Source organism: Rissa tridactyla, chromosome 7, assembly GCF_028500815.1.
Source record: "Rissa tridactyla isolate bRisTri1 chromosome 7, bRisTri1.patW.cur.20221130, whole genome shotgun sequence".
Classification (NCBI taxonomy): domain Eukaryota; kingdom Metazoa; phylum Chordata; class Aves; order Charadriiformes; family Laridae; genus Rissa; species Rissa tridactyla.
Window position 1 is genome coordinate 12,972,909 of NC_071472.1, and position 25,118 is coordinate 12,998,026.

The window sequence follows — 25,118 nt, forward strand, 5'->3', positions numbered from 1 at the left end:
GGGGAACCAAAATCACCCCTTACTCTGTGGGCAGATTGAGAAGTCTCCTGTGGGCACTGCAGAGGGCTGATGGAAGTGGAAGCTCCTGCCGTTAGCAGTCCCTGCAGACCTGAGCCTGGGACTCAAGGCGCTGCTTCTGCTGACGTTAGCAGAAACCGGAGGAACTCAGTACCTTTTAGGAAATGCTGGGCATCTCACAGAATCAGTCCCTGGGTTTTTTTTGCAGTAAGTCTGTACTTGGGTTTTTTTTTGTCTCCTTCCAAACGTACACAATGTACACTTTTGTATTACACTTTTTTCCCCTAATAGGAGAGAACAACATGATTCTGTGTGCAGGCGTGCGAGGCTGCCAGTAGCTTGCATGGAGTACTTATTTAATGGAAGTGAGGTTGGTAACAGATGGATAAGTTTGTAATGAAAGACTTTAGAAATGAAGAATGGGTTTAATTTACCCAATATATATGCATGTAACCTATTCTCTTCCAGTCTTCACTTTCCAGTTTTAAAGCAATGTTCTGGTTTTGCACAAAAACCTACAACCTCTGTTGTGCAAGTACAGTGCAGGGATTAGTGTATGCCTAATCTATTGAATTCATATGTGGTGTTTGAACTAATTATAAATTGCTGGCCTGAATGCAAAAGATGGTCCATAGAAGTCAAAGAGATTTTCACATCAGCGTTTGAGGATGCACATAACTATTGATAACAGGACTTGCTAGTGACAGGCAGGTACTTTGGATGCCAACACTAGGATGTGCAGGTAATTAAATAAATGTATCTAGAAAGCTTCTCTCAGCACTGTGTGCTGAATAACTGATTTGACAGCATGTGACGAGCTGGAATTTCTAGAGCACTGTTGATCTGCAGTCTGAACTGGAAGCAAACTGTGATGCTTATAATTTATTAGAAGAGACGTTAACTCTTTCTTTCTGTGTTGGAGTGTGACATTTGAATAGTCAGATAGGCACTGAGCTTAGCCATTGTGGCCCATTTCTATTAATTTCTGGTTGGGTAGTGTTGCACGAGGTACGTGACTCCTTCTCCTGTGATTGTTCTCCTTCATGTCACTTCCTAAAGATGCAGAAATAACACGCAACGCCACCCCCTCCCCCCCCCCTTTTTTTTTAATTGAGAAAATCTGCCTGCATAGAACTGATGAACAGAAATCGAGATGTGAAGAACTGGGTGTCCCTGCAAATAGGCTGAAGGAAGGCATTTTCAGTTAAGGGACAAAGTTGCTAACACTCTCATGCCTGTCTGCACAGGTGGCTGGGCAGTCCTGCTCGTGGTTTGCACGGTTCTTGTCTTACACAGCAGCTGCAGCCCTGAGCTGGTTGTTTCATTCGTACGGTATATGAATCTGGTGTTCCCCTTATTCTGCACATGGGCCATATGGTTGTATAAGAGATCCTCAAAGAGACTGGGAACACTGTTAGAAACTGCATTTCTACTGGAAATGCAGGAGGGAAGAGATGCTTGTAAGGAGGTAGCATGAGGAGCTGGAGTGCTCTTGGTAAGGATGTAAGGGGAGGAATTGCTGACATCCTGATAGCCTAAAAAAAGTGTTTGCTTGGCTGCTTAAGCAAATGGCAAGGAGGAAGCAGCTAGGAAAATGTACGTACTGTCCTGTGTTTGTATATAGCCTTGCTCACAGGTTTGTCACATCATTCAGGCTCAGTTTTCCATGACCCATGCCATGAAAGTTGTTTTATTGACACATGGGTCCAGAGGTGTCTGCTCTACTGCTTTTGACTGACATCTGTAGCAGGAAGTACAACAATCATCCCAGATGTGTTTTATGGAGCTGGGAAACTTAAATGTCTCAGACAACTGAGAAAATGAATGACAAATTGAGGATGATGACCTCATCATCCAATGATGTGACCAAAACCGATCCAAATGAGTGACAAAAACTTCTGGTGGATGCAGTTTGTACCTCGTCCAAGTGTGCAGAAGCAGCTTTCAGATGGAAAAGAAATAGTATTAATTTGGTTTATTGAGGCAGATGAGGAAAAGCACCTAAGTCAGTGTGCAAGAAGCTGGCTATTGAGAAGTGTTATGATCAGGTAAGCAGACAAAAGTCCAGAGCATCCCTTACAGTGCTGTGGTGTTAGGCAAGTGTTAGGTAGGTGTCTGCCCCACTGAGAAACACAGGGGTACACACAGATATAGTCCAGAAGAGAGATCTTTCTGGAGGTTTCTCTGTCAAATGTCCAGGATTTAGTTTGATACTGGGGCAAAATGGATCTAAGGCAGAGGAAGAAAATTTCATCTGGGAAGGAGGGGCTTGGGTTGGACATACCAGTTAGATGCAGGAAGTAGAGTACCACCATTGCACTGGGAGTTTGCACAGAGAACCCCAAGACAACAGAGATGACAAGAGTGGGACATTTTGATCTGAAAAGAGAGCTGATCAGTCAAGTAAAGAACCAAACAATGCTGTAAAGCTCATGTGAAAGCCCTAAGCTCAGAGGTCTGAGGTTGCCCAGAACCAGGTCCAACCCAAAGGCCGTGACCACAGATGTGTGTGGGCTCCTGGGAGCCCAGCAGAAGGACTTGTCTAGGCTGTAGGTCAGCTGACTGGTACATACTCATACCTTGTAGTGCAATTATTTAAACACATATTAGCTCCTTGGCTTTGCAATTATATTTTTATTATTGACAAGATGTTCTACTTTGCAGGGTCATGAATATTTTCTTTGAGTCACTGTGGGTCATTGGAGTTACTCAGCCCTCAAACTAGCTCCTCCCTGTCCCACCGAAGACATGTGTGGGACTTGTAAAACATGCTCTGGATTGCCATATTGCTTAATTATCCTCTTAGCTCTAATGAAGTGCACCCTGACTAATGGCGCAGTCAAAAACAACATGTTCCTATCATCTGGGCCATCACCAAGAACTTCTGTTATCACTAGACTCATCAAGGTGGTGCTTCAGAAAGCTGAAGGGTAATGTTGCCTAATATAACTAATCAGTTAGGCACTGAGAACATAGCTGGAGGGGACCAGTGCTCTGACATGAGCTACGTTTGCAACGTGCCTCAAAGCTCTGCGGTGCAGGTGTCTGGCAGGAAGAGCTAGGTGTCCCCTAGGAGGCCAAATTCTTCTCTATTGCTTTGCTGCAATCCCAGAAGACCCCAGAGTATTTGCAGAGAAGCAGCATTGATTGCTGATGTAACCTACAATTTTTGTTTTCGTTTTGCCCTGTCAAGCACTGTTAAGGTAAACTGGGCTGTATAATGGGGTGTGCTCTGTCTTTGTTTTTCAAATGGGAAGAAGAGCCACCTGATGAGCTGTCTCTTTTCTGGATATTTTTTTTTTTGATTAAGGTTATCAAAAATTGATCCAAGGTGCAAGGATACTGTGGTTAGATGAATAGGGGCTAGATTTGGGACTGTGGATCAAAACGCTGCTGCACAGTGGTTTTACAGATGTCAAGGGCTCCTGGGACTTACCAGTCAAAATTCCTTGCTCTCCTATGATGGCTTATCGATGTGAGCTTTCTCATCCAGTGATATATCCCCTCTCAGGATATGGCTAAATGATCCTTTCCAGCAAGGACTTATCCCAGCTCTCAAAAAAACACTTCTGAGGCACAAGTTTTTGGCCTTCAGCCTGGATTGGACTGCAGTACATGGGAGGTATTTCCCAAGTGACTGCACGGGAAAGATCTGTGCTCTTCCCTTCTCCCACCAGATCTTTGCATGTGCTCGTAAAATCTTACTTCAAGCCAAATTGAACTGAATGCTCAGCTAATGGAGAAGATACCATTTTTTAGAATGAGGTAGAAATATCCTTTCCCCCAGTGTTGTGTCTAAATCCATTTGCCAGGTGGTGGCATTTCTTGCAGTTCTGAGCGTCTTCGTGGACCTGAGCTGAGGGTGGGAAATTGATTCCATTTTCTTACTGGTCTCTCATCTTTCCTCCGCAAAAAACAGGATTTATCATGTGTCAAGGGGACAATTTCTATGGAAGCCCAGAGTTTAAAAAAAATATATTGGCTGCAGTGAGAAGGTTCAAGAAGAGTTCAGATCTGGACTGAACTTTGAAGCCATTTCCTGCGTTGGTAATGGACTGGGGAAAAAAAAAAGAAAACCTGGCTCTTTTAGGGGAAGTTTGGATCTGTATCTGAACTTTGTGAGCCTGGCCTTTCCCTATGTAACAGAGCTATTTTTCTTCTACTCAGAATGATGTATTATGTATAGTATGGATGTTTATATGTATTTTCACCTCCAGCTAACAATACCTGCTTGAATTTGTTAGCACTATTTTAAAAAAGTGCTGAAGGGAGGAAAATTGTGGAGGGCACTGAATGGTTGGGTATGTTGCTGAATATTTTAAATCTAAAAGTTTTCTCTAATGCAGCTTTGCTGGTCTTGACTTTTCTTGTGAACGAAGGGGCTTCTTCACGCTGAAGCAGTCAGTCAGAGCCGACTGGAGATCCCAGGTGCTCTCGGCCCCTGGCCAATAGTGCCCTCAGCCCTAATGCGTTTTACTCCATCTCAGGGTCTGACCCCACATGTCTGGCATCACAAATCATCATCCAACCTTTCTCCCCGCTTCCCATCTCTCCTGATTTCACCTGTCAGCTCCCAGTTGTTGGTTTATCCAGTTCACTTCACTGCAGGATTACTTAGAAGGTGATAATCTTGTGGGTAAATTTAAGAAGACCAGCAGATTTGTGCAGAACTACTGGACTTCGCTGCAGGGAAGGTGTTCGTTTTGGTGATGAAAGCTGGCGGTTTTATACAGCACTATCCTCTTAGAAAAAAGGTGATGGCTCGGTGTGTGGGGCTTATGTCTTGGACCTTCCAGTTGAATGATGATCAGGAGTTGTATTTATATGTAAATTAAAGTCTGTCCTCTGTTAACATTCCAGTTACTTCTGCCTCTGGACTTCTCATCTATTTATCATTTGCGTGCACTGTGAGCACAGTGGGAGTGAGATACATGTTTACCGTCACAATGCTGCTTTTAAATTGGGCTATGTAAATTGGCTGGAGATGGTTGCTCTTGTTTTGGGAGTCTCCAGACATGGTGGTTGGTGGCATTGTCATGTGACTTGTGCATTTTGGTTTCTCAGGCAACAGCATGGGGTTCAGATGAAGACACCAGGAGGTCCTGTCAAAGTAAAGGGAAAACAGAGGTAAGTTTTGCTTTGCTACAACGATGCTATGGGTAAATTTATTTACACCATGTGAAATGCACACAGGGAGCATCTGACAGCAGCTTGAGATTGTAAATTTGCAGCAGTTTAGGTCTACCACCACAAGTGTATAAGCACCACAGAGCAAGCCATTTCAAAGGCCTCCTGTCCAAGTTATTAGACTTGCTCTGCATGAAATTTAAAGGTGATTTCACTGCTGGAGAGGACGCAATTTGTGACACATCAAGGAGCAGAGTGGTGGCAAGCCAGGGGTAACATCTTGCAGTGGGGTCTGAGGCTGGGCAGGTTGGCTTATTCTTGGTACTCAGCAGTGAGCCGTTGGCATTTGGCCACGTAGGCTTCAATGCTTGTTTGCAAGAGTTCATCTTTGTATAATTCACTTGAACATGAGAATTGAATCTGCTATCACACTGCTGTTTGTTCATGTGGAATTTCACAGAGCTGCTTTAGAGGCAGGTGCAGTCCGCTGAAATGCAGTTTAAAGCAAGAATTGCTTGAACCAAGGCATGCTGTCCCAGTAGGCTGGAGTTTGCAGGCATTTCTAATCCAAACACAGGTCCCTCCCGCTTCTTTTCTGGGAAGCTAAAACAAAACCATGTATCTAAAAGCAAGAAATTTTTCAAACGTGGTGTTGGTACTGTTCAAAAATCTTCAGGCCTCAAATGAGAGGGTGTCCTATTGTCTGTCCTTAATAGTACACGGCAAAGTTCTCAGTCTAAACCAAAGGAGTCGGACAAAGGATAAGAGAGGATAAGCACGATCTGTGCTTACATGTGGACAGTCAAGCAGAGAATGATTGTGTGGCTGGCTGAAAATGCAGGAATTCTGCCAAGTTCCAGTTCAGTGCTTTAAACACAGCAGGATTATATGATCTTCCATTGACCACACTCATTTTATATAATAAACTACGTGATTACTGTATTAACTTGTATATACACAAAAAACTAGCTTGAATCTTGCCGGATAGGCAACAGTTTACTTCATGTAGCTGTGGAGAGCAGGAGTATGGGTATCCTAGAACATCTGTTAGAGTCTCATGTAGGATCTATGTTATGCAGGAAAATATTCACAGAGGCAAAAATGGGTTGGGTTGGGTTAGGTGGACACCAACCACGGCCAGCCGCTAGAAGAAGAACCCAAGAGAAGTTGTACAAAATTAGAAAACTCCAAAGCCCAAGATATGAGGAATTTTTGAATTTTTAGTCTTTGTACTTTAAAATGTGTAAAGAAAGGATCTTGCTCTTTTCTTCCATTGTAAAATTTGTGAGATTTAAATTGTATCCTATTGTTCATGAAGAATTTGAATTTATAACCCAGAATTATTTTGTCAACCCCTGGATAAAACCATGCATTTGACTGAACAAATTCTAGGATAATTTCAATTTGTCTTTTTTACTGTCATGCCAAAAGAAAGCAATGGTCTGAGTATCTTCACTGCTGCTTCCTCCTCAAACTGCAAAGAGTTTGCCAAAGAATTTCATGAGGATAATGCTCTGAACAGCTGAGTTTATGCTGATTGTGATCCAGAGCTTGAAATTGTTTGGTGGGTGCAGTGGCCATGGGTGTGAAGTTCTGAGGAACAATAATTAAGCAGATTTTTAGACATTTCTTGACATAGAATTAATGGCAAACAGAGGTGTTGACTAAGAGTCTGACCAGAAAACATGAAGCTACAAACAAAGGTGGAAGGATTCAGCAGTAGCTAAGTAAACTCAGATCTCCCAAGTCTGCATCTACTCTAACGTGTGTGTCCATGGCTGAGTCCCTCTTAGGGACCCTACACGTTCATTGTTTGTTACGCTGCAGTGAGATGAATTAGCGCTAGCTCCAAAAATACCAAGTTTAGCCTAGTCAGCTGGTGAAGTGCTCTACTCCAGCTCTGACCCAGAATCTCTGGCCTTGGCTGGGTAAATGCAGCAAGTGAGGGCAGCACTAACATGAATATTTCTGATGCTGCTGTGCAATGATGGGACAAGATCCAGAGCTTTGTCTGCCTCAGCTCTGCTTTGTCAAAACTTGACTTATGGCAGTTTTCTACCTAGCACAGATGATTTGATGATAAATATGTTATGGATTGTCAGGCACTTAGATATGTGGTGATAGAGGCTAGAAATAAGGAAGACCTTTGGCTCTTATATTAATTCACAGCGTAATTTGAGTAAGTTATATGACTGGTCCATTTTCCTTGCTGATTTAATGATGTATGTATTTTAGGGTGAGGTTTTCAAAGCTACCATGTGTATTGAAATGCCTTTCTTCCACCTTCATTCTTATGCCTGTTGAGTATCTAAATCAGATTCTTCCTGCTGCTTAGAAAATATCTTCTAAAATGCTTAGAGCTTTACCATAAGAAAAATAAAAATTGCAAGAATAGAAGCCACAAAATACGTATCACAGAAGTATAATTCTTATGGCATGACGGTTACTCCACATTTAAGTACCTATTGGCCAGAGAAAAGGGAAATGAGAAATCTGGGTCCCAGGTTTGAGGTTAGAAAGTACTATTATGTTGGTCGTTTCTCCTGACACCCTGTGTAGCTCTGGCCACAGATTTCACCTGCTTATTCCTAAACGGAGCTCAGTACCTTGTGTTTGGTTGCTGTACCTTTTTGAGGAAGGCAAAAAGTTTTGAACTGAAGAACAGAAGCAAATGGGCTGACTGTGTGCTTTGCTGGCTTGGTCTAATGGCAGATGACCTTCCCTGTTAACAACATGTGCTTTATTTCCTCTTTGGATCTGGCTTCAGTTTAGAGTGGCTGAGTCTCATTTTGCCCTTCTTTGCTAGATTAAAGAGCCCTTTAGTTACCAATATTTATTTTTTACAAAGGCACTTATAAGCTCTTGTCAAATCAGTACTTAGGCTTTTTGATAAAGTAAAAAGCTGAGTTCTCCAAGCCTCTTTTTCCAAGTCATTTTTCTACTGCCCTTGAATATTTTTTGTGTCTGTTTTCTGTACACTCCAATTTTTCACCTGTATTCCCTTGTCAATCTCTCTAATGCCTGAGTGTGATTAGAACAGTCTTCCACCTCTTATTCACCCTCTTCTGCTCATATACCTGGCAGTTTCATAAGCTCTTCTGCCGTAGGAGATCATGCAAAATTGCCTAGACACTGTGACCACTGAATCCTTTTCACAGTTGCTGGTCTTGGGGTGTTATCTCCCAGTCTATACATAGAGCCCTTTTGTTCCTTGCTGTTAAATGCATATCTTTCTTACAAAAATTTATTTTATTTGTTGGGTCCAGCTCCCCAGCCTAGCATATATCACTATAGTGAGGCTTTGACCTCACTGGTAATTACTGTTTTCGTAACATTTGGGTTATCTACAAATGTTCGTTAAGAAAAATGTTGATACTGGGCTAGCACCACCCCATCTGGGACCCTGCTAGAGTAGCAAGTTTGTGAAGAATTTCACTCTGAGGACTTTTTTCAGTCCAGTAATTTATCAGATTTTAATCCATTAATGTATGTGTTCTTGAACCAGATTTTAAAATTAACTCTCTGCAATATGTCATGTGGTATTAAAGCAAACACCTCAGAAAACCCTTTTTCATTTATGTCATATTTATCAACCAAAACTTGTGGTTTCCTGAAAGGGTTGTATATGCTTTATTTGCCATGTCTCTGGAGATCCACGTGGGCTTCCACTAGTCATCATTCTTATTTTTGCAACATTTATAAAATGTGTCCTGATCAGCACCTTAAAACTGTCCCCTGGAAAACATCCACGTTACTGAGAGACAATGCAGAGAAAAAAGCCCTTCTTTCTGTCTTCCAAGTAATATCACCCAGAGGTTGTAGTTAAAATGAGTGATGGATAGAGCAGAAGGGGAAGAGGTGTATTTAATTTCATTCAGAGTTGCTCAGCTTCTAGATTGTAATTGGTTTGTCTCTGCATAACAGTCCACATCCACCACATCTAAGGAATTTTGCCTGGCATGGAAGGTTGTTTTGGTTTTTCTCCTGTCTAAGCACAAAATTATTTGTTAACTTTCCAAAAGCAGCACACTGTCATTTCAAAAAGTGAAAGGGAACTGTTTCTGAAAATGTCAGTGATCCAGCTCTTTCTTACATGCTGTCCTAAGAGCTTTGTGTAGCCAGAAGGAAGATGATGAACTAATAACACTTTTGGAGCAAGAAAGAACCAAGAGAGACGTCTGATAGGCATCCAGCTCTCGGCTGTCCCACCGTATTGCCAGTATAGTTTCTTCCTTTTCTTGTATGATGTCCTGATACTGGGGGGTCTTATGATTCACAGGTTACAGGGAAATCCCAGCCCAAGGCTAGAGCCCACCTGAATGGGTTTGGAGCTAATGGAGGAATCTGCTGTTTCAGGCCTTCAAGTGGCTCTGTGTCACACAGAGGAGGTGCCCTCTGGTTATCTAATGGAGCTGGGAACCTCCACGCCACTTAGGAATAATAGGCATCCAGGTAGGACAGGCACCATATAAATCCCCAGGCAAACGGAAATAATCGGGAGGCTGTCCGTTATTTTTTTCCCTCATTTGTAACTGTTCCTAGAGATCCGAACTTACATTCCTAGTACTTCTGCTAAGCTATCAATGCAGAATCAGCCCCCAAATTTGATTTGAAGTCCATTAAAGAAAACTTGCTGGAAAAATCATTAGCAATTCTCTTTGCTATCTATTGCACTCAGAGGAGAAAGACAGCTTGGTCAGGATATTGGCTGAAACTGATTAATAGAATTGTTTGTCCAAAGAAATAAATATAGATATCTGAGAGCGCATTAATAACAGTGCTCGAGAACATGTTAGATCTTGATTATTTTTTAACAAATTGGGATGAACGGCAACAGATAAATGTTTGCTGCACTCTTAAAATGTTGTTGAAGGGGTAACATGGGAGTTCTGGCTGATCTCCGCGCTGCAGGTTGTGCTCCAGGAGTTTGTGTTTATTACTGAGGACAACAAACCATCTGAAACAGCTATTTTTCTCATACAATATGTAAATATGTTTTTAATCTATGATTAAAATATATCAGTAAGTGATGAAATAGTGTTAGCCTAAAAAAAGAAAGCATTAAAAAGAGGATCTCTGAAAATGGGACTTGAGTGGTTTATTCAAAGTAAAAGGGCAATTAAAGTAGTGGCTATATATGGTTACACTTTCAAAGAAAAATACATCTGTACAATGAGATTAAGGGCTTAAACATTTGAGAACTCCAGTGTTCAGAGATGACAGATGAAACGACTCAAGAAGCACCTACAGCTGGCCTATTCGCAGCATCCTGAAAATGTCTTTTTGAATTTTACCTCAGACCGAAGCCGGCAGGAGTTCGACCCCTCCATTTGCTGCCCTGTCCACATGAACGAAGGGAGTAACAGGGCACCGCTCTTGGTTCTTGGGTTTGAAATGTGCTTTCAAAGCAGCCTGACATCTATATGAGCTAGAAAGAGGCCTGGTCCTATCTACAGTTATGGATATTACAGCATTCACAGACAGACACGTTTACATCTAAATTTTGCAGAAACTGCAACAAATGAGGATAGGCTGAAACTGCAGGGAGGGAGGGGCTTCACTGAAGTTCATTCATTTAGTGACTGTGAGACCCAGTGCCATGTAGGCTTGAGCATTAGAAGTCACGTACTCTCCCTTACCAGGAAAACAAGGGTCATTAGACTGGAGAAAAGTGGTGTCTGCTCAATTTAAGGTCTTATCTCAAAAAAGAGACCAGTACCAGGTAATTTTGAGGAAGGAGCAAGAACCCCAAAGTGGGTAACATGCAATTCGTAGGAAAATTGGAGATATCCTTAATGCTCTGGCGATGAGACGCAGGTTTTTATCAGCTCTGCCATATATTTAATAGTAATCCCAACTAATATAACTGGGTTATTCTCATTAACCATATAAATACCCAGTCTTCCCCCTTTATTTAAATCCTTAATCTCTTGATCTCAATAATATCTTCTGGCGATGAGATTTGCAGACTGATCATACACAGATTTAACTGTCTGCTCCATAATGTGAGAGCAGGATCCAAATATTGTCTCGTCTGGACAGAGTTGGCTTCAAGCTTGCCAGATTTTCTGGCTATATTAAAGCCCATCTGAATTTTGCCTCCTGTATGCCTAGAGTTTTCCAGCCACATGGAAGAAACTGCATTAAATAGCTCCTATTTTCTGTAAGGGTTTGTGAGATCATTTTACTAGCCAGTTGCCTGAACTATGAATTGTGGCAGAGAGCAGCACGTTGAATGATTTTTCAGAGCAAATCCAGGCCGGTTTAAAGAACACAAGAGTGGAGACTGTTCCTTGCTAGTTATTTTGAGAATAGGGTAAAAAGGAGATCTCATGTAAATCTCATCAGCGGTGTCTTCAGAAAAATCCTGCAAGCTGGAGCACTTACGTGGTTGTGCTGCTTCTTTGCTTTTGTTGGAGGTTTTCATAGACTGACATGACTGGCAGTGGCTACAGCAGTAAGAAATAACAGATGAGCACAGTATTCCTCTTTGGGCCAGGCAGGCTAGAGTGGTGGGGTCTGGTAGGTCAATCTTTGTTGGTGTCCTTCGGGATCTCCTCTGACTCAGTGTGTCACCATGGCAAGTCCTTTAGCACCTGTGTGTCTTGATTCACCCAGATAGATAGGGTGAATCAATAAACAGGCAGGCAGATAATGCACATCTATTTCAAAACGCTACCTACAGAACATTACTTAAAGCTGTTATACATTGCTTTGAGACCACTGGATGAAACGTACGTGTTCTCATTGCTCTTCCTCCAGGAGCATGGAGTGCTGTTAAACCTCCATCAGTAAGGCAGGCCCAGGGAAAACGTCTGCTCAGCGAATTCATAGGAATAACTATGGTTGGATATCACAGAATCACAGGATGGTAGGGGTTGGAAGGGACCTTTGGAGATCATGTAGTCTAACCCCTGTGCAAAGCAGGGTCACCTAGAACAGGTTGCACAGGAACGCGCCCAGGTGGGTTTTGAATATCTCCAGAGAAGGAGACTCCACCACCTCTCTGGGCAGCCTGTTCCAGTGCTCTGCCACCCTCAAAGTAAAGAGGTTTTTCCTCATGTTGAGATGGAATTTCCCATGTTCCAGTTTGTGTGCCTGTTGCCCCTTGTCCTGTTGCTGGGCACCACTGAAAAGAGTCTGGCCCCATACGGACCATGCCTAGAGGCATCGTTATCTAAGCAGGGAGGAAAGCATCCACTAGTCACCCAAATTTCTCCCTCTTACAGCCAATGAAATAAGTAATGAGCTTGGTGCATCCAGTTCTCTGAAGAGCATCAGCTGTCAAGTGTTTCCAGTCTAACACCTCGTCCAGACTGACTGTGCTCTTTTGCTCTTTGCTACCGCAGTTGAGAATGGGCTGGAAGTCATGGATTAAATGTTCTGGTGCAGGTTCAGACAGCAGCAGATATATTTGCTCAGTATGGTTTCTCCTCTGTTTCAATAAATAACTTGAATGGATACAAATAAAACTGTGCTTAATTAGGCTAAAATAACACAGTATTTTACAAGTTTCCTGCATCCTTACCAACCCAGGCTACTGCGCCTTGGAGTAAAGTGTGCAAGAGATGCATCACTGCCAGTAGGCTCCAGAAGACCATCCAGCGCATGACCTTGCAGAGAAATTCTTTTTTGTGTGCTATCTTCTCAGCTGGGAAGATTTTAATGGAAATTGAAGTTTGCTGATCTGTAATATAGTTCTGTGCAAAGAAGAGAATTCTGCAAATTAGGATTTTAGATTTCTGCAGGACAGAAGTTTAGATAGGGATATATTGAAGTACCTAGGCAGGAAAGGGTCCAGCAACATAAATAATATTAGCTGGTTTGGGTCAAAAGCTACGCTCAGACTCTGCACAAAGCAGAGAAAGACGGAAGTGGAGGGGGAGCAAATGGGTATTCTCTTATTGTGTGAAATTTGGGTGCAGAGCTGCATGCTGGGTTAGATGCCAAATCAATCATATTCTGAAAACAAAACCCTGTTGGGAGAGGAGCCCATACCTTTTTTTTTTAAAGTATCCCCTCCTGAATTTCTAGTACTTTGCAATTAAATACATAGTGGTCCTAAAGTTATGTGGGAGTGAATAACTGTGCTCTATAGAAAGAGGAGTTACTTAACCCACTCATAAAATGCAGACGTCTCTAGGGCAGGGGATAACTAACAGGGCTCACAGCACCATGTAACGATGATGGGAGAGGGCAGAGAGGCTGGCAAGCCGTTCGTCTTGCTTGAGGAAGCGACGAGATCTCTATTCTCAACACATAGCAGGTGGGACGGTGCTTCTGAAGGTCCTGTTTGATAGACTGATGCACAGTCACCATGACTGATCTGCGCCTGAAATAAGAAGTGCTGAATCAACCCAGCTCTGAATTCAAGCTCTCATTTTCGGGTGCCAGGCTCTACGCATGTGATCCCCGATACCCCTGCTGAGACTCAAGACCGGCAGCACCTGCTCCATGGTACTCTGTAGCCTCTGCCTGGGCTGGGCGAGTGCTCCTGGGCTGGCTCTGGAGTGCGGGCCCTCTCATCTTCTCCATTCGAAAGCAAGCCTCACGTGTCATGCCCATGCAGTTGCTTGTCTGTGGTTAACACTGGTGGGGTTTCACTAAATGCCATCCTTCAAGGAGATGATTTCCATAGAGCAAATGAAAGGAGATAGCACGTAATCCAGCTAAGCAAGCCTCTTCCTTCCCAAATGATAGGGAGTGTTTTTACACTGCTGAATCTTGGAAATGAAGTCTTCAGGGAAATGATCAACAGCGTGGAGCGCTGTGAGACAGGCAAGCTCGCAGAGTGATTGCTGCTTACAGAGGGAGAAGCGGTGTCTATAGCTGTAGGCTCAGCTTAGTGGCAAATTATGATGTATTGGAGGGAGGAAAGCAAAGCAGCCAGGATAACCCAGCCGAGGTTGTTATTTTTTTAACAAGTTTCATTTTCTGTTTACAGTAGAATAGAATAGACTTTCTTCACTTGGAGGCCGGTGGGTGCCACTCATTAGCTGTTGCTCACATCCTTTCTTCCGAGGTGCGCCCAGAGCCCAGGGCAGGCAGGCTGGTGCCAGGCTCGCTGTACAGCTCTCATCGAGGCTGTTCAGACGAACCTTGGGGCAAGCGGCTCTCGAGCTTTTTGCACTGCCTGTGGGAGTTGCACGCGGATCTCATACCTCCCTTTCCTTGCGTGTTCTGTTAGAAAGTCCCTGCCTTATGTGGCCTCTTCTTCCCCCAGTGCTTAACTCCCCAAAGATGCTCAGTTAGCCTGATCCGCAGTCCACAGGTCTCTGGATATGAGGCTGCGGGGAGAAAGAAAGATTGTGCCTCTCTCCAACAACATGAAGGGGATTTTCTGAAAAAAGTCAACTGCAGCCTCGTGCTGCCACCTCCGCCCCAGCGTGGGACATCTGGAGCCCCACACCTTTGGGGACTGGCATGTGGGGGGAGTTGCCTGTTTGTACCAGCAAGCGGTCGTGCAGCTGAGAAGAGGGGATTTGCTGTTTCTCGCTGACCTGGCCTGAAAGAGAAACTCCTTCTACCATGGAAAATCCTGAGCACACAGTCCTTGTGGGAAGCAGGAAGTAACAGCCTGTTCAAGCACAGGATTCCCCTGACCAGCCTGGTCCATTAAAGAGAAGTTCCTGCTGTTTTCCTGCTGGCAGTGGTGTGAATTATAGTGCAAATGGACCCACTGCCCTTCACGGGAGTTTGTGTCTGGGTAACGTTTTCAAAGCTGCAGCATTACTGGGAAAAATAGGTCAGAAGTATCATCATGAAAAGAGCGGGGATTCCTCCTCCAGTCTATGCAGAGCACAGACAGAGGCACTGGTGTAGCTAATACAGAGTCAACCTGATGGATAGCATCCTACCCAGGGACTGTGCAGGGCTATGATTAGAGAAATAACCAGCAAATTGGGTTTGCTCACTTAGACCGCTAGTCCCTACAGGTGTGCGCTGCTCGATGCAACAAACCTCACTCCGAGTTAGAGCTAAGGAAGGTGTATTCCAGCTGAAATACAGGTAATTTTTTTAACATAATAAATAACCCCACGGTCTCCATTTCAAAAATGCTTTGTCTCTGTCTTGTGTCCCTATAGGAAGAGTGCCAGAACTATGTCCGAGTGCTGATTGTTTATGGCAAGAAGGTTTTTACCTGTGGTACCAATGCCTTTTCGCCGGTGTGTTCCAGTCGACAGGTCTGTTTCGACTCTTTTGCAGTGATGGAGAGATACACGTGCTCTGGGGAAGGCCGTCAGGGCGTCATGGCTGTAGAGAATATGTTCCAAATGTAGCTGATATGAAATTGTTTTGGTTTTGTTCTTTGGGCCCCTTTGGGGTGGTGGGTGTATCAGCAGGTGGGGAGCTGGATCTGGACAAAGTGCTACTAATGTAAACCTTGGGTGTGCTATTGAAAATGGGGAATATAGACAAGCTTAGCTGTGAACGCCTCCTGAGCTGAATACTTAAACATTTCCTTAAAATAAATGGCAAAACTCCTTTTGGCTTCAAAGGAGGCAGGAACAGATCCAGAGCAATGTTTATGTTAATATTTTTTAATGCCAGTACACATTCAGGAGGTGCCTATGGAAGATTAGAAACCTGTGCTAGCAGCAGGAGCACCGGATTACACTGAGTGGGTTGGGGCCTACAGGCTTTATTGACTGGGAAATTACCCCTCTTACAAAGGAATAAGATCAGTGAGGCTCAGATACAGCTTCTTATGTTGGCAAACAATAGATGTAAAGATCAATTTACAGTCATCACTGATGTTACTTTCTTATAGCTGCCTGGTTTTTTAAAATCAGGGTTTTACTCATAGGTACTTGTGGGTAAACTGAATTCTCTGTACCTCCCTCCTTTTAAATACAGGTAGGAAATCTTAGCAAAATCATTGACAGAATTAATGGAGTGGCTCGGTGCCCGTACGACCCCCGGCATAACTCGACAGCTGTGATCACATCGCGAGGAGAACTCTACGCTGCAACTGTAATTGATTTCTCTGGACGGGATCCTGCTATTTACCGCAGCCTTGGAAATGTTCCCCCACTTAGGACAGCACAATACAACTCCAAATGGCTCAATGGTAAAGTCATGTGGGTCATATCTGAGCAAGAGGTGTATTAAAGTCAACTTGGCAGGCTTGTAAATCTTTCCCTCTGTTTTCATATTGGGATCCAGAGTTATGATGGGGAAGGGCTTCCGTTGCGGTAATAGATGCAGCTTAGAAGACATTTAAAAATAGCCTGGAAGTATTTCAGAGAAGTTGATTTAGAATATAGAAAGTGGGTCTTAAAGACTACTTAACATATATATGGGTCTTTGTCTTGTGAGATGACTAAATGCATCTTTTTAACAAGAAAACCACTCAGAGATTTGAAGATCAAAACCAACTTAAAGCATCATATTGTTGACCCAATTCTGCGTGGTGTTAAGCACCCTCAGCTTCCACTGGCTCAGCTGAAGATGGTTGGTTTCAGTGCAAGATCAGTCCAAAAATGAGAAATTTCACAGCACATTATGTTCCACGTGAACCCACGCTGTTGTGGATTTATAGTTATTAAAAGCAGCTGTTACCCTGGTGTGATAATACCCTATATCAAACAAGCTATAGAATTTCAACCAGTAATTCCTGCACTGAGTCCACACATTCTGACTGGGGCAAAGCACGTCTTGCCTGAGCAGACCGTAGTGATGGAGAACCCAGTATTCCCCTTTCCCTCTCTCCTTTGACCCAGGTAAGTTGACAAGATATTCAGAATCTTTCCATTGGATTTCAGGACCTTTCAACCAAAGGTACGAGCAGTGGGACTGTGCACTCTCTGGAGCTTAATGAGACTGACCTGGGGCGTATTGAAGTCAGTATGGAGATACAGAGTTGTGGGAAAAGGGTGTCATCAGGCAAAACTACAAATTAGGACCAAGAAGCAGCATAACCCGTATACGCTCACTAGAAATATGTGCCTCTTGTCTGTGCACAAATGAAGAATTCAGACAGAAGTCACATTGGAACAGGAACACAAACAGAAACTGAGTTTCTATTCTGTGATTGGAAAAGCTAACATGACTCTTGGATTTATAACTTTGTGCAGTGTTGGGGACCTTGGAGTAATTTCATCCTGTTCTGGACACTTTTCAACAAGAAACAGAAAATCTGAAGATGATTCGGAGAAGAGCCATGGAGTGATTTGAAGCTAGGAAAGCCTGCCTCACATCGAGAGACTTAAGGAGCTCAATTTATTTATCTTTCTGAAAGGAGATAAAAGGTGTTTTGTTCATGATATGGAAGTACTTACATCAAGAGAAGACTTCTGGCAGGATAAAGTCCTTTAATCTAGCAGACAAGTCATGACAAGAGCCTGTGATTGGAGGCAGAAACCACATAATGTCAAATGGAAAAAGAAGTACAGGTTGCAGCTGGGGCAGTATTTAGTCATTTGAACAAGTCACCGAGGGAAGTGATGGATATAAAGCCATGTGACATTGCCCAGTAAGATCAGACCTGCTTCAAAAGATGTGGTCTAATTCACCTGTTAGTTACAGGATCCGATGGTGGAATTACAGGGTGAAATCCTCTGGTTCATGTTAGACGGAAGGTCAGATTGGTGAGCGCAACGGTCCCTTTAAGAGTCACTGTTTGAAGGAGAAAGTTTGATGGGAGATGCTTTGGAGTGCCCTCCCCTCTGTACCATCATCTACCTCCCAAACCTGCCTTGCAGTAGCATCAGCCTGCCTTCCTCTCCCTCCGCCACAACTCTGTTCTCCTTTCACTCCTGGGCTGCAGCATTAAAGGAATTCTGTACTTTCCTTTTTTTCTTCTTCCTTTGAGCATTGCTCAGAAATGAACATTGTAAAAGCAGCGTATAAAACCAACAGGGTTTTTTTTGTTTAGTCAAATATTATTCATTGGCCAATCTTTTCCCTTTGCCAAAGAAACTGTTTTGATAAAAGACCGTACACTTTAAAGCTTTGTTAAATACCCAATTAAAATATTCACTACAAAACCAATTCCAGGTTCTTTTCAATTATTGTGAAAATAATAACAATAATTCTAGGAGAAAAAGAATTAAGGAGAGCTTGCTTCAATACTGTCAGTCTGTGGCATGGTTTTGTTTTACAGACATAAGATTATCTTTTGTGCCTAGAAACTGCAAAGACTTCATGATAAGAGCCAAATGTGATTGTGCTGGAGGAGTAGGTTGAATGTTTCAATGCAGCAGTCTGGGGGATCGGGCAGATGCACGTAGCACATTTAACACACCATAAGGTGCACTTCAGAAGTGAATAGGTGAAGGAATCCAGTGGGAAGGCTTTATATTGTAAAATGAGTATGGGTACAGAGAAGAGCCATGCATATGCAAGGTGTTGAACTCTGCTTCCACTGCAGTCAGTAGCAGCTTTGGCAATAAAGCGGGGAAACAATGGGGTCTTTCCAAGATCTGAAAAATGGAACTAGAGCTATAACCCCATATATCATTATTCTCATCTACTGTTTTTATGTCATCTGCTGACTCCAAACTCCCCACGGCCCCAGCTTTGACAGCCTGTGTAAAGGGAGCTGGTGGTGCAATGCATTGGGCAAGTCAGTGAGCACGGATTGATTTCTCACCTGTATAAATCTCCTCAAACGTTTGTTTTTCAGAGCCTAACTTTATTGCTGCCTATGACATCGGTTTGTTCACCTACTTCTTCTTCCGTGAGAACGCGGTAGAACATGACTGTGGGAAAACAGTCTATTCTCGTGTGGCAAGGGTTTGCAAAAATGATATTGGAGGGAGATTTTTGCTGGAGGACACATGGACAACTTTCATGAAAGCCCGGCTGAACTGCTCCCGTGCTGGAGAAATCCCTTTCTATTATAATGAATTGCAGAGCACCTTCTACCTTCCTGAGCAAGATCTGATCTATGGTGTCTTCACTACTAATGTGTAAGTTGCACTGATTTTACTGCCCTTCTTCTAATCCCCAGCATTCTGAGACTGACAATATCCTGATTTCTTAGACGGTCTGAGCAATACTTTTTTGAACGGTCCTTTGGTTAACATGACGGAATATATAGGTCTGTGTTATCCACTGTGGCAATATAGCCTCTAGGACAATGTTTTTAATTCATGGTTCATAGATTTCTGGAGTCCGTAAAAGGTGACTGTGCAGTTCTAGGGTAACTTAATTTGATATAAACTTGGGCTGTGACAGACTTCTGACTTTTTGTAGTGGCAATGCTACTTGTGTAGTTCAGAGAACTGGTCTAAAAAGGACCCAACAGAAAAACGTAATTAATTTTCAGCCAGGTTAACTGCCTGGGCAACCTGACACAAAAGTGTGAACACTGGGGCTGGCCCAGGAAATGGGCAAGTACATATGTTTGAGAGAGAAGGACTGGAAGGAGGAAAATGAGACAGATGGGATCACCACAGCCTAGACTGAAAACAACACAAATTGCTGTTGAACACCACTCTGTAGAAGCAAGGTCATACGGGCTACACAGCATTTGACATTTCCAAGGGGGACTGTACCTCCACTACAGGTTGTTTCAGGTCCACAAATCAAAAGCAGTGTTGGAACTCTGAGGGGAAGGCATGATTTCTGAAACTTCATAATCACCTCTTCTTGGCTTGATATTGAAAAAACTTGTAATTGGAATGATTTAGTGTAGCTGTGAAAGCAGAAAGGAGAAGAGGAGTTAATTAAAAAATATATTAAAAAACTCATAATATATATTTTTAAGTCAGGAAAACTCAAATAACTTTGAAGCCCAAGGCTAGGATGATAAGTTTCAAGCTACAACCAGTCTGCGTGGTATTGAGTTTCAGTAATACGTGTTCTCCAGGGGGGTGTTATCCTCATGTGTAAACTAGAGAATGAAAATCTGAGTTAGTTACTCCACACGACAAACACTCAAAGTGCCTTTTTCATGCTGGGCAGCCAATGTCTTTGTGGTTTTTGTGTGCAATGGAGTACTGTTTAATATGAATAAGGGTCTGTTCCCAAGAAGCCCACAGCAAACCAAAGAAGTGAAGCCCCACTGAAGTATAGGCCTTCCTATTTTTATGTGTCACTTGCTGGTGTGACTTGAACTTCAGCTCTTGAAGTCACAAAGCATCAGCCCCAACTTCTTGAGCTAAAGCACTGTTGGGAGTTTCACTATGAGAGTCAACAGAGCCTGAATGTTATTCCTGCTCTGTAAATGTCAAGAAGTAGGTAATGTTGGCCACCCTCATCCATCTTCCATGTTTTGTTTCTGCACTACCATTGCCAATGTGCTAAAAGTGAGCCAGTGGAGAAGCAACTAGAAAAAATAAACATGACTGAGTGCTGCACCTTGACTGTGGACTTTGGGGAAAAGTCTGTCCTGGGATTGAAAGGAGCATGACTTATTCTCAGAAAACATTTAAAGGATGGTGGCCAAACTTCCTGAACATTAAAAGGAAACCTGGCTACTGCTTTGGGCATTTGAGATGACACTTTTTGTTTGGTTTTTTTTGCCATCAGAGAAGACTTCTATGCCCGTAATGATAACGTTTTATCTATCCATTTGTCCATTCATCCAGTCAAGAACAGAAGTTGGAAATGGCAAAATTATTAATAACCATATTGTATTTATCAAATTTGTATAGTTTTTGGAATATAAAGCGGGGAGACATAGGCTGCCTCTGGTTGGAAGATTTCCCGTCTGCCGTTTCTGCCTCCCAGGTTTAGTGTGAGACATGATGAGTGTTACCTGTCTCCTCTGGGTTACACTTAAGTCGCTCTTCATACGTTACGGGTGTATGTTCTCTCTTGTATCTTTGGAGGACAATATAACATGTAACATTTGTGTAACTGAAGAAATGAGTTATTGATAATAGCTGAAGTTAGATCAAGTAGTGTTTTGGGTCTACCACATGATGTTCTTTTGAGAGTTCAAAGCGAAAACGTTCCAATTTGTCATCCAACTAGAGAAATAATGGTAATTATTCTTTTAACTTCCACTGGGACTTATATCATGCTGCATGAGCTCTGCATACCAAAGAGGGTTGATGTATGCTCCAGTCTGAGTTTCTTTATAATAGAGTACCCATGCACCACAAAACTATGATTTTTTTTGTTTAAAGGTATTTTTATTTTGGAAGGATCATGTATAATGAATTTAGGGTCACTGTATAACCAAGGGGTATTAGTGGTTGTGGTAACACCTACATATAGATTTATTGCTTTATGTTATGTTATACCCAGCTGAATCAGTGGAAAGAGAGCTTTTCGGGGAAGCAGCTGATGAAATATTTAAGAAGTTTTTATTAAATTTTTTCTGGGAGGTAATGGAGGCAATGTTAAAACCTCATTGAACTTAACCCATTCTCTAAACCACCCAGTTAATCACAGGAAGTAGGAGGTGGGAATAAAGGAGGTTGCACTTCACACCAGGGGCCAGCTGCACAAGTTGATGTCTCTGGCTTCAGACTGGGATCAAACTTTTCACAGGGAGGGACGGGAAATATGCCAGGCCACAGATGGAAAGGAAAATGGGCTGCAGATTCATCAAAAACCTCTTTCCTTTCTCCTCTCTAGCAAAGGGAAAGGGGTAAACTGTGGAGTCCTTAGCAGGGCCCTAAAAATATCCTTTTTTTTTTTTTTTTAAAAAAAAAAAAAGTGGTTTTGTTAGACTAGTGGGGTTTTATTCTTTCTTTTCCTTTTTCATTTTCTTTCTCATTCTCCTTTTTGTTCCATGTGTGCCTCAAGGCATTTACTTGTCACCCATCATTAGCTTTGTGTTAAGAGCTGCCGTCTGTGAGCGTGCCCTGCGTCAGCGGTGTTCAGGCAGAAGTGGAGTAAGGTTCGCCCGGCGATGCTTTGACACGTTCGAAATGAACTACTCCATCACTCTGGGGATGGAAGGGGCAGGGGCAGGAGTGGAGAATGGGAAGGCAAAGCAAGAAGTTCTTCCTCATGTTGTATTGCTTGGAAGAAATAAGCTGGGAAAGAATCTGTTCTTCTGCTTCCCGGTCTGGGATTGTGGAGCAAGGCTTTTTTTTTTTTTTTTTTTTTTTGGGTGTAAGAGATTATAATTATTAGTTTAGTAAAAAAAGTGTGTTCTTTTCAGAGAATTCAAATTGCTTTAATTAGCAGAAAGACACATACAGCGGGGCTTGGGTTATTTAAAAGGCACCGTGACGAGTCAGTCTCTTGTGCTAGCCCTATTTTTAGTTTTCTTCTGATATCTTTTTCTCTAAACGTTGTTCTTTTTCTTTAAAAAAAAAAAAGCAGGGAGGAAGGGGAGAGCTGGGAGCAGGTTTGAATTTCAGGTGACACTTAGCAAATGTCCCTCTTTGGGCTGGCTTCCCTGAGGTGCCATCACCATGCGGGAAGCGCCCTCCAACCCTCTTGAGGCAAAAGGAGCTGAGCCTGCTCAGGACCTTGCAGAAATGGGTCCTCCATGACTGAAATGGGACAGTGAAGGCGGACTGATCTGTGTGTGAGTCTGACTGGGCAGCGGAGCATCCCTAAAACGAATTCCCTTCCAAAAAGTCTTTCCTACAGTGGCATTTCCCTACCCATGCTCCTCCTGGCTGGTGCGTGCGTGGTGAACAGCCTGCCCCGAGACAGGGGCTATTCCCAGCTGGGAACACAAAGTGAACTGCGATCATTGAAAACAGAGGCTTTCACGCATTAGCAAGACCTTTTTGCATGCTGAGCTGCTGTAACAGCCAGCCTGGTTTGCACTGTCACCCTTTCCCTTCCCCTGCATGTATGTGTGTATTTTTATATATATATGTATATGTAATATTAGGGGATCTATTTTATACCTGAAGATTTCAGGAGCCTGTAGAAACAGAATTTCACCTTGAGAAACAGCAAGAGATTAAAAATTAGGTTGTTTGTAATCAATAAAGATAGATGGGTTGTTGAAAAAATAAAAATAAAACGAGACACAAATAATCCATGCAAATTAAACTGTATTCACCTTTCTTGTCAGAACTGCTTCCATGGCCCTTAAATCACGGACATTTTAAAACCACGCTTAAAATTCATTCTCAAAATTGTCTTGCAAGCCATCTGCATTTTACAAGTTATTTATTTATTTTTACTCCTCATGAGAGTGGTATCACTGTACATCTACCTAGCAATTTACAGGTATTTTATTTGAGTGGAGTTTGATGTCTGTTATGATGAAAATGTCAATGTTCTAATGATTAAATTGATTTTTTTCTCCCCTGTTCCAGAAACAGCATAGCTGCCTCAGCAGTGTGTGCCTTCAATCTGAGTGCCATTACTCAGGCATTTAATGGCCCGTTCCGTTACCAAGAAAACCCAAGATCAGCCTGGCTGCCAACATTAAACCCCATCCCTAATTTCCAGGTACTACTGCTGCCCTTCGTTTTACTCCAGTCCCTTTTACCTTCCGACACTCCACTGGGCTGATTTGTGTGGGGCTCATTTTTCCAGGTAGACCCACAGTGAAGAGAAATTGTATTTCTCCATATTCATGAGTAGTTTAGTTTGTGGAACTCCTTGCCGCTCGTTTTTGAGACCATGGGATTATCAGTTAAGGGCAATTTGAAAATAATAGAACAACTTCAGTCACTTTATGCCCAGATTCGGTCAGTGCGGTGCAGAGTATATGTGTGACAGCCCCAGCAAACCTGAGTCTTCTGAAGCATGAGCCCATTTTACAGCTCAGCCCCTTCACACCTGGAGAATCCTAGGGAGAATGGATTTGTCTTCCTATCCTCACTTCCCATGGTGAATCCTTTCAGCCCAATTGTGTGAATCTGGCTTTCCTTTATTATGGCAAAGGTGCTGAGGCTGCCTGCAAATGCCATCTGCCTTCAAGCTGGTGATGTCAGGGACCTTCCAAAAAGGACTCTGCAGTCACCTGAAATCTCAGCAAGAGCAGATGGGAGGCAGGTCCACACTGCGGGCAGGGATGTGCTTGGGTTCTTGCTGAGGAGCCTTATTTCTCCCCCTGAATTCCCTCATGGCACCTGAGTGAGGGCTTCTGGCTGTACAAGGTGGAACAGGTTTGGGCTCTCAATCACCCCCTCAGTTTGGTGCACTCAAAACCAAGAAACAAAGCTTTGCTGAAGACTTTTTTTCTCTTTTCTTTTCTTTTTTTTTTTTTTTTTTTTTTTGAGTTTAGTGGGAACATTAAGGTTAACTGAGAATCAAGGGCTTTCTGTCCCTTGCTGGGCTAACCCAGGAGTATCAGATAAAACGTGGAGTGCAAAGATTGCAGCAGCAAGATGAAAGAAAAGGGTCAGAGGAAAATAAGAAAGGAAAAGGAGGTATGTGTCAGACAATAGGAAGATTGCAAGAAGAGATTAAGATGTTTTTCAAGTACAGGAGGAACAAGAGGTCAGTGAAGGGCCTTCAGGAGATGACAAGGGTAATTTAGTGACAGAAGAGGCAGATATTGCAAAAAAATTAAATTAATTTTTTTGCCTCAGTGTTCACAAAGGAAGATGAGGGAAGCATGCCAGAACATTTTTTTTTTCTTGCAGAGAGGAAGGAGAAATACTGAAGGATACAGAGGATCAGGGCAGTGCAGATAATCAGGAAATTAGAACAAAACAAAATAAAACCAAACCAGAGGGATGCTGTGTCAGCACACAGGCTGCCAATAGACCAAACGGATTATCTGTGACTTGATGAGAACAGAAAACAAAACCAATAATGACATTCCTGCCACTGGGACTCCTCCTTCAGTGATGCTCTAGAAAGGAAAGTGAGCGGGGAGAAAAGCATCCAAAGCAAGACGGTAGTGTAAACCAGGAGTACAGGACACAGCAGAAGAGAGAGATCTAAAAACTCTTTAGAGTGTGAGATGAGTCATGAACTAAAAAAGACCATTGCAATAGGAAAAAAAACATTAAAACCCACCTAAGGACAAATCAAAAGCCACTGATGTTTCCTTAGTCTGGGTACTCAGGAAGATGCTTAAGTTGGTAAAAAAGTGTCCATGTTCATAGGTGGTGGCAATTACTATCACCCTGTTCACCTACTTCACACAA

At 42.8% G+C, this 25,118-nt stretch overlaps 1 protein-coding gene across 4 annotated transcripts in view; it reads left to right on the plus strand.

The window, feature by feature from the left end:
• The window catches only part of SEMA5B (semaphorin 5B), a 277,297-nt gene that overhangs the window by 189,215 nt on the left and 62,964 nt on the right, over positions 1-25,118 (plus strand). For all 4 annotated transcript variants that reach the window (XM_054209282.1, XM_054209284.1, XM_054209283.1 and 1 more), the window contains 5 exons: positions 5,083-5,145; positions 15,231-15,329; positions 16,003-16,216; positions 18,773-19,058; positions 23,331-23,466. In XM_054209282.1, coding sequence (XP_054065257.1) covers positions 5,083-5,145; positions 15,231-15,329; positions 16,003-16,216; positions 18,773-19,058; positions 23,331-23,466 — 798 coding nt within the window. The remainder of the gene's footprint in view (positions 1-5,082; positions 5,146-15,230; positions 15,330-16,002; positions 16,217-18,772; positions 19,059-23,330; positions 23,467-25,118) is intronic.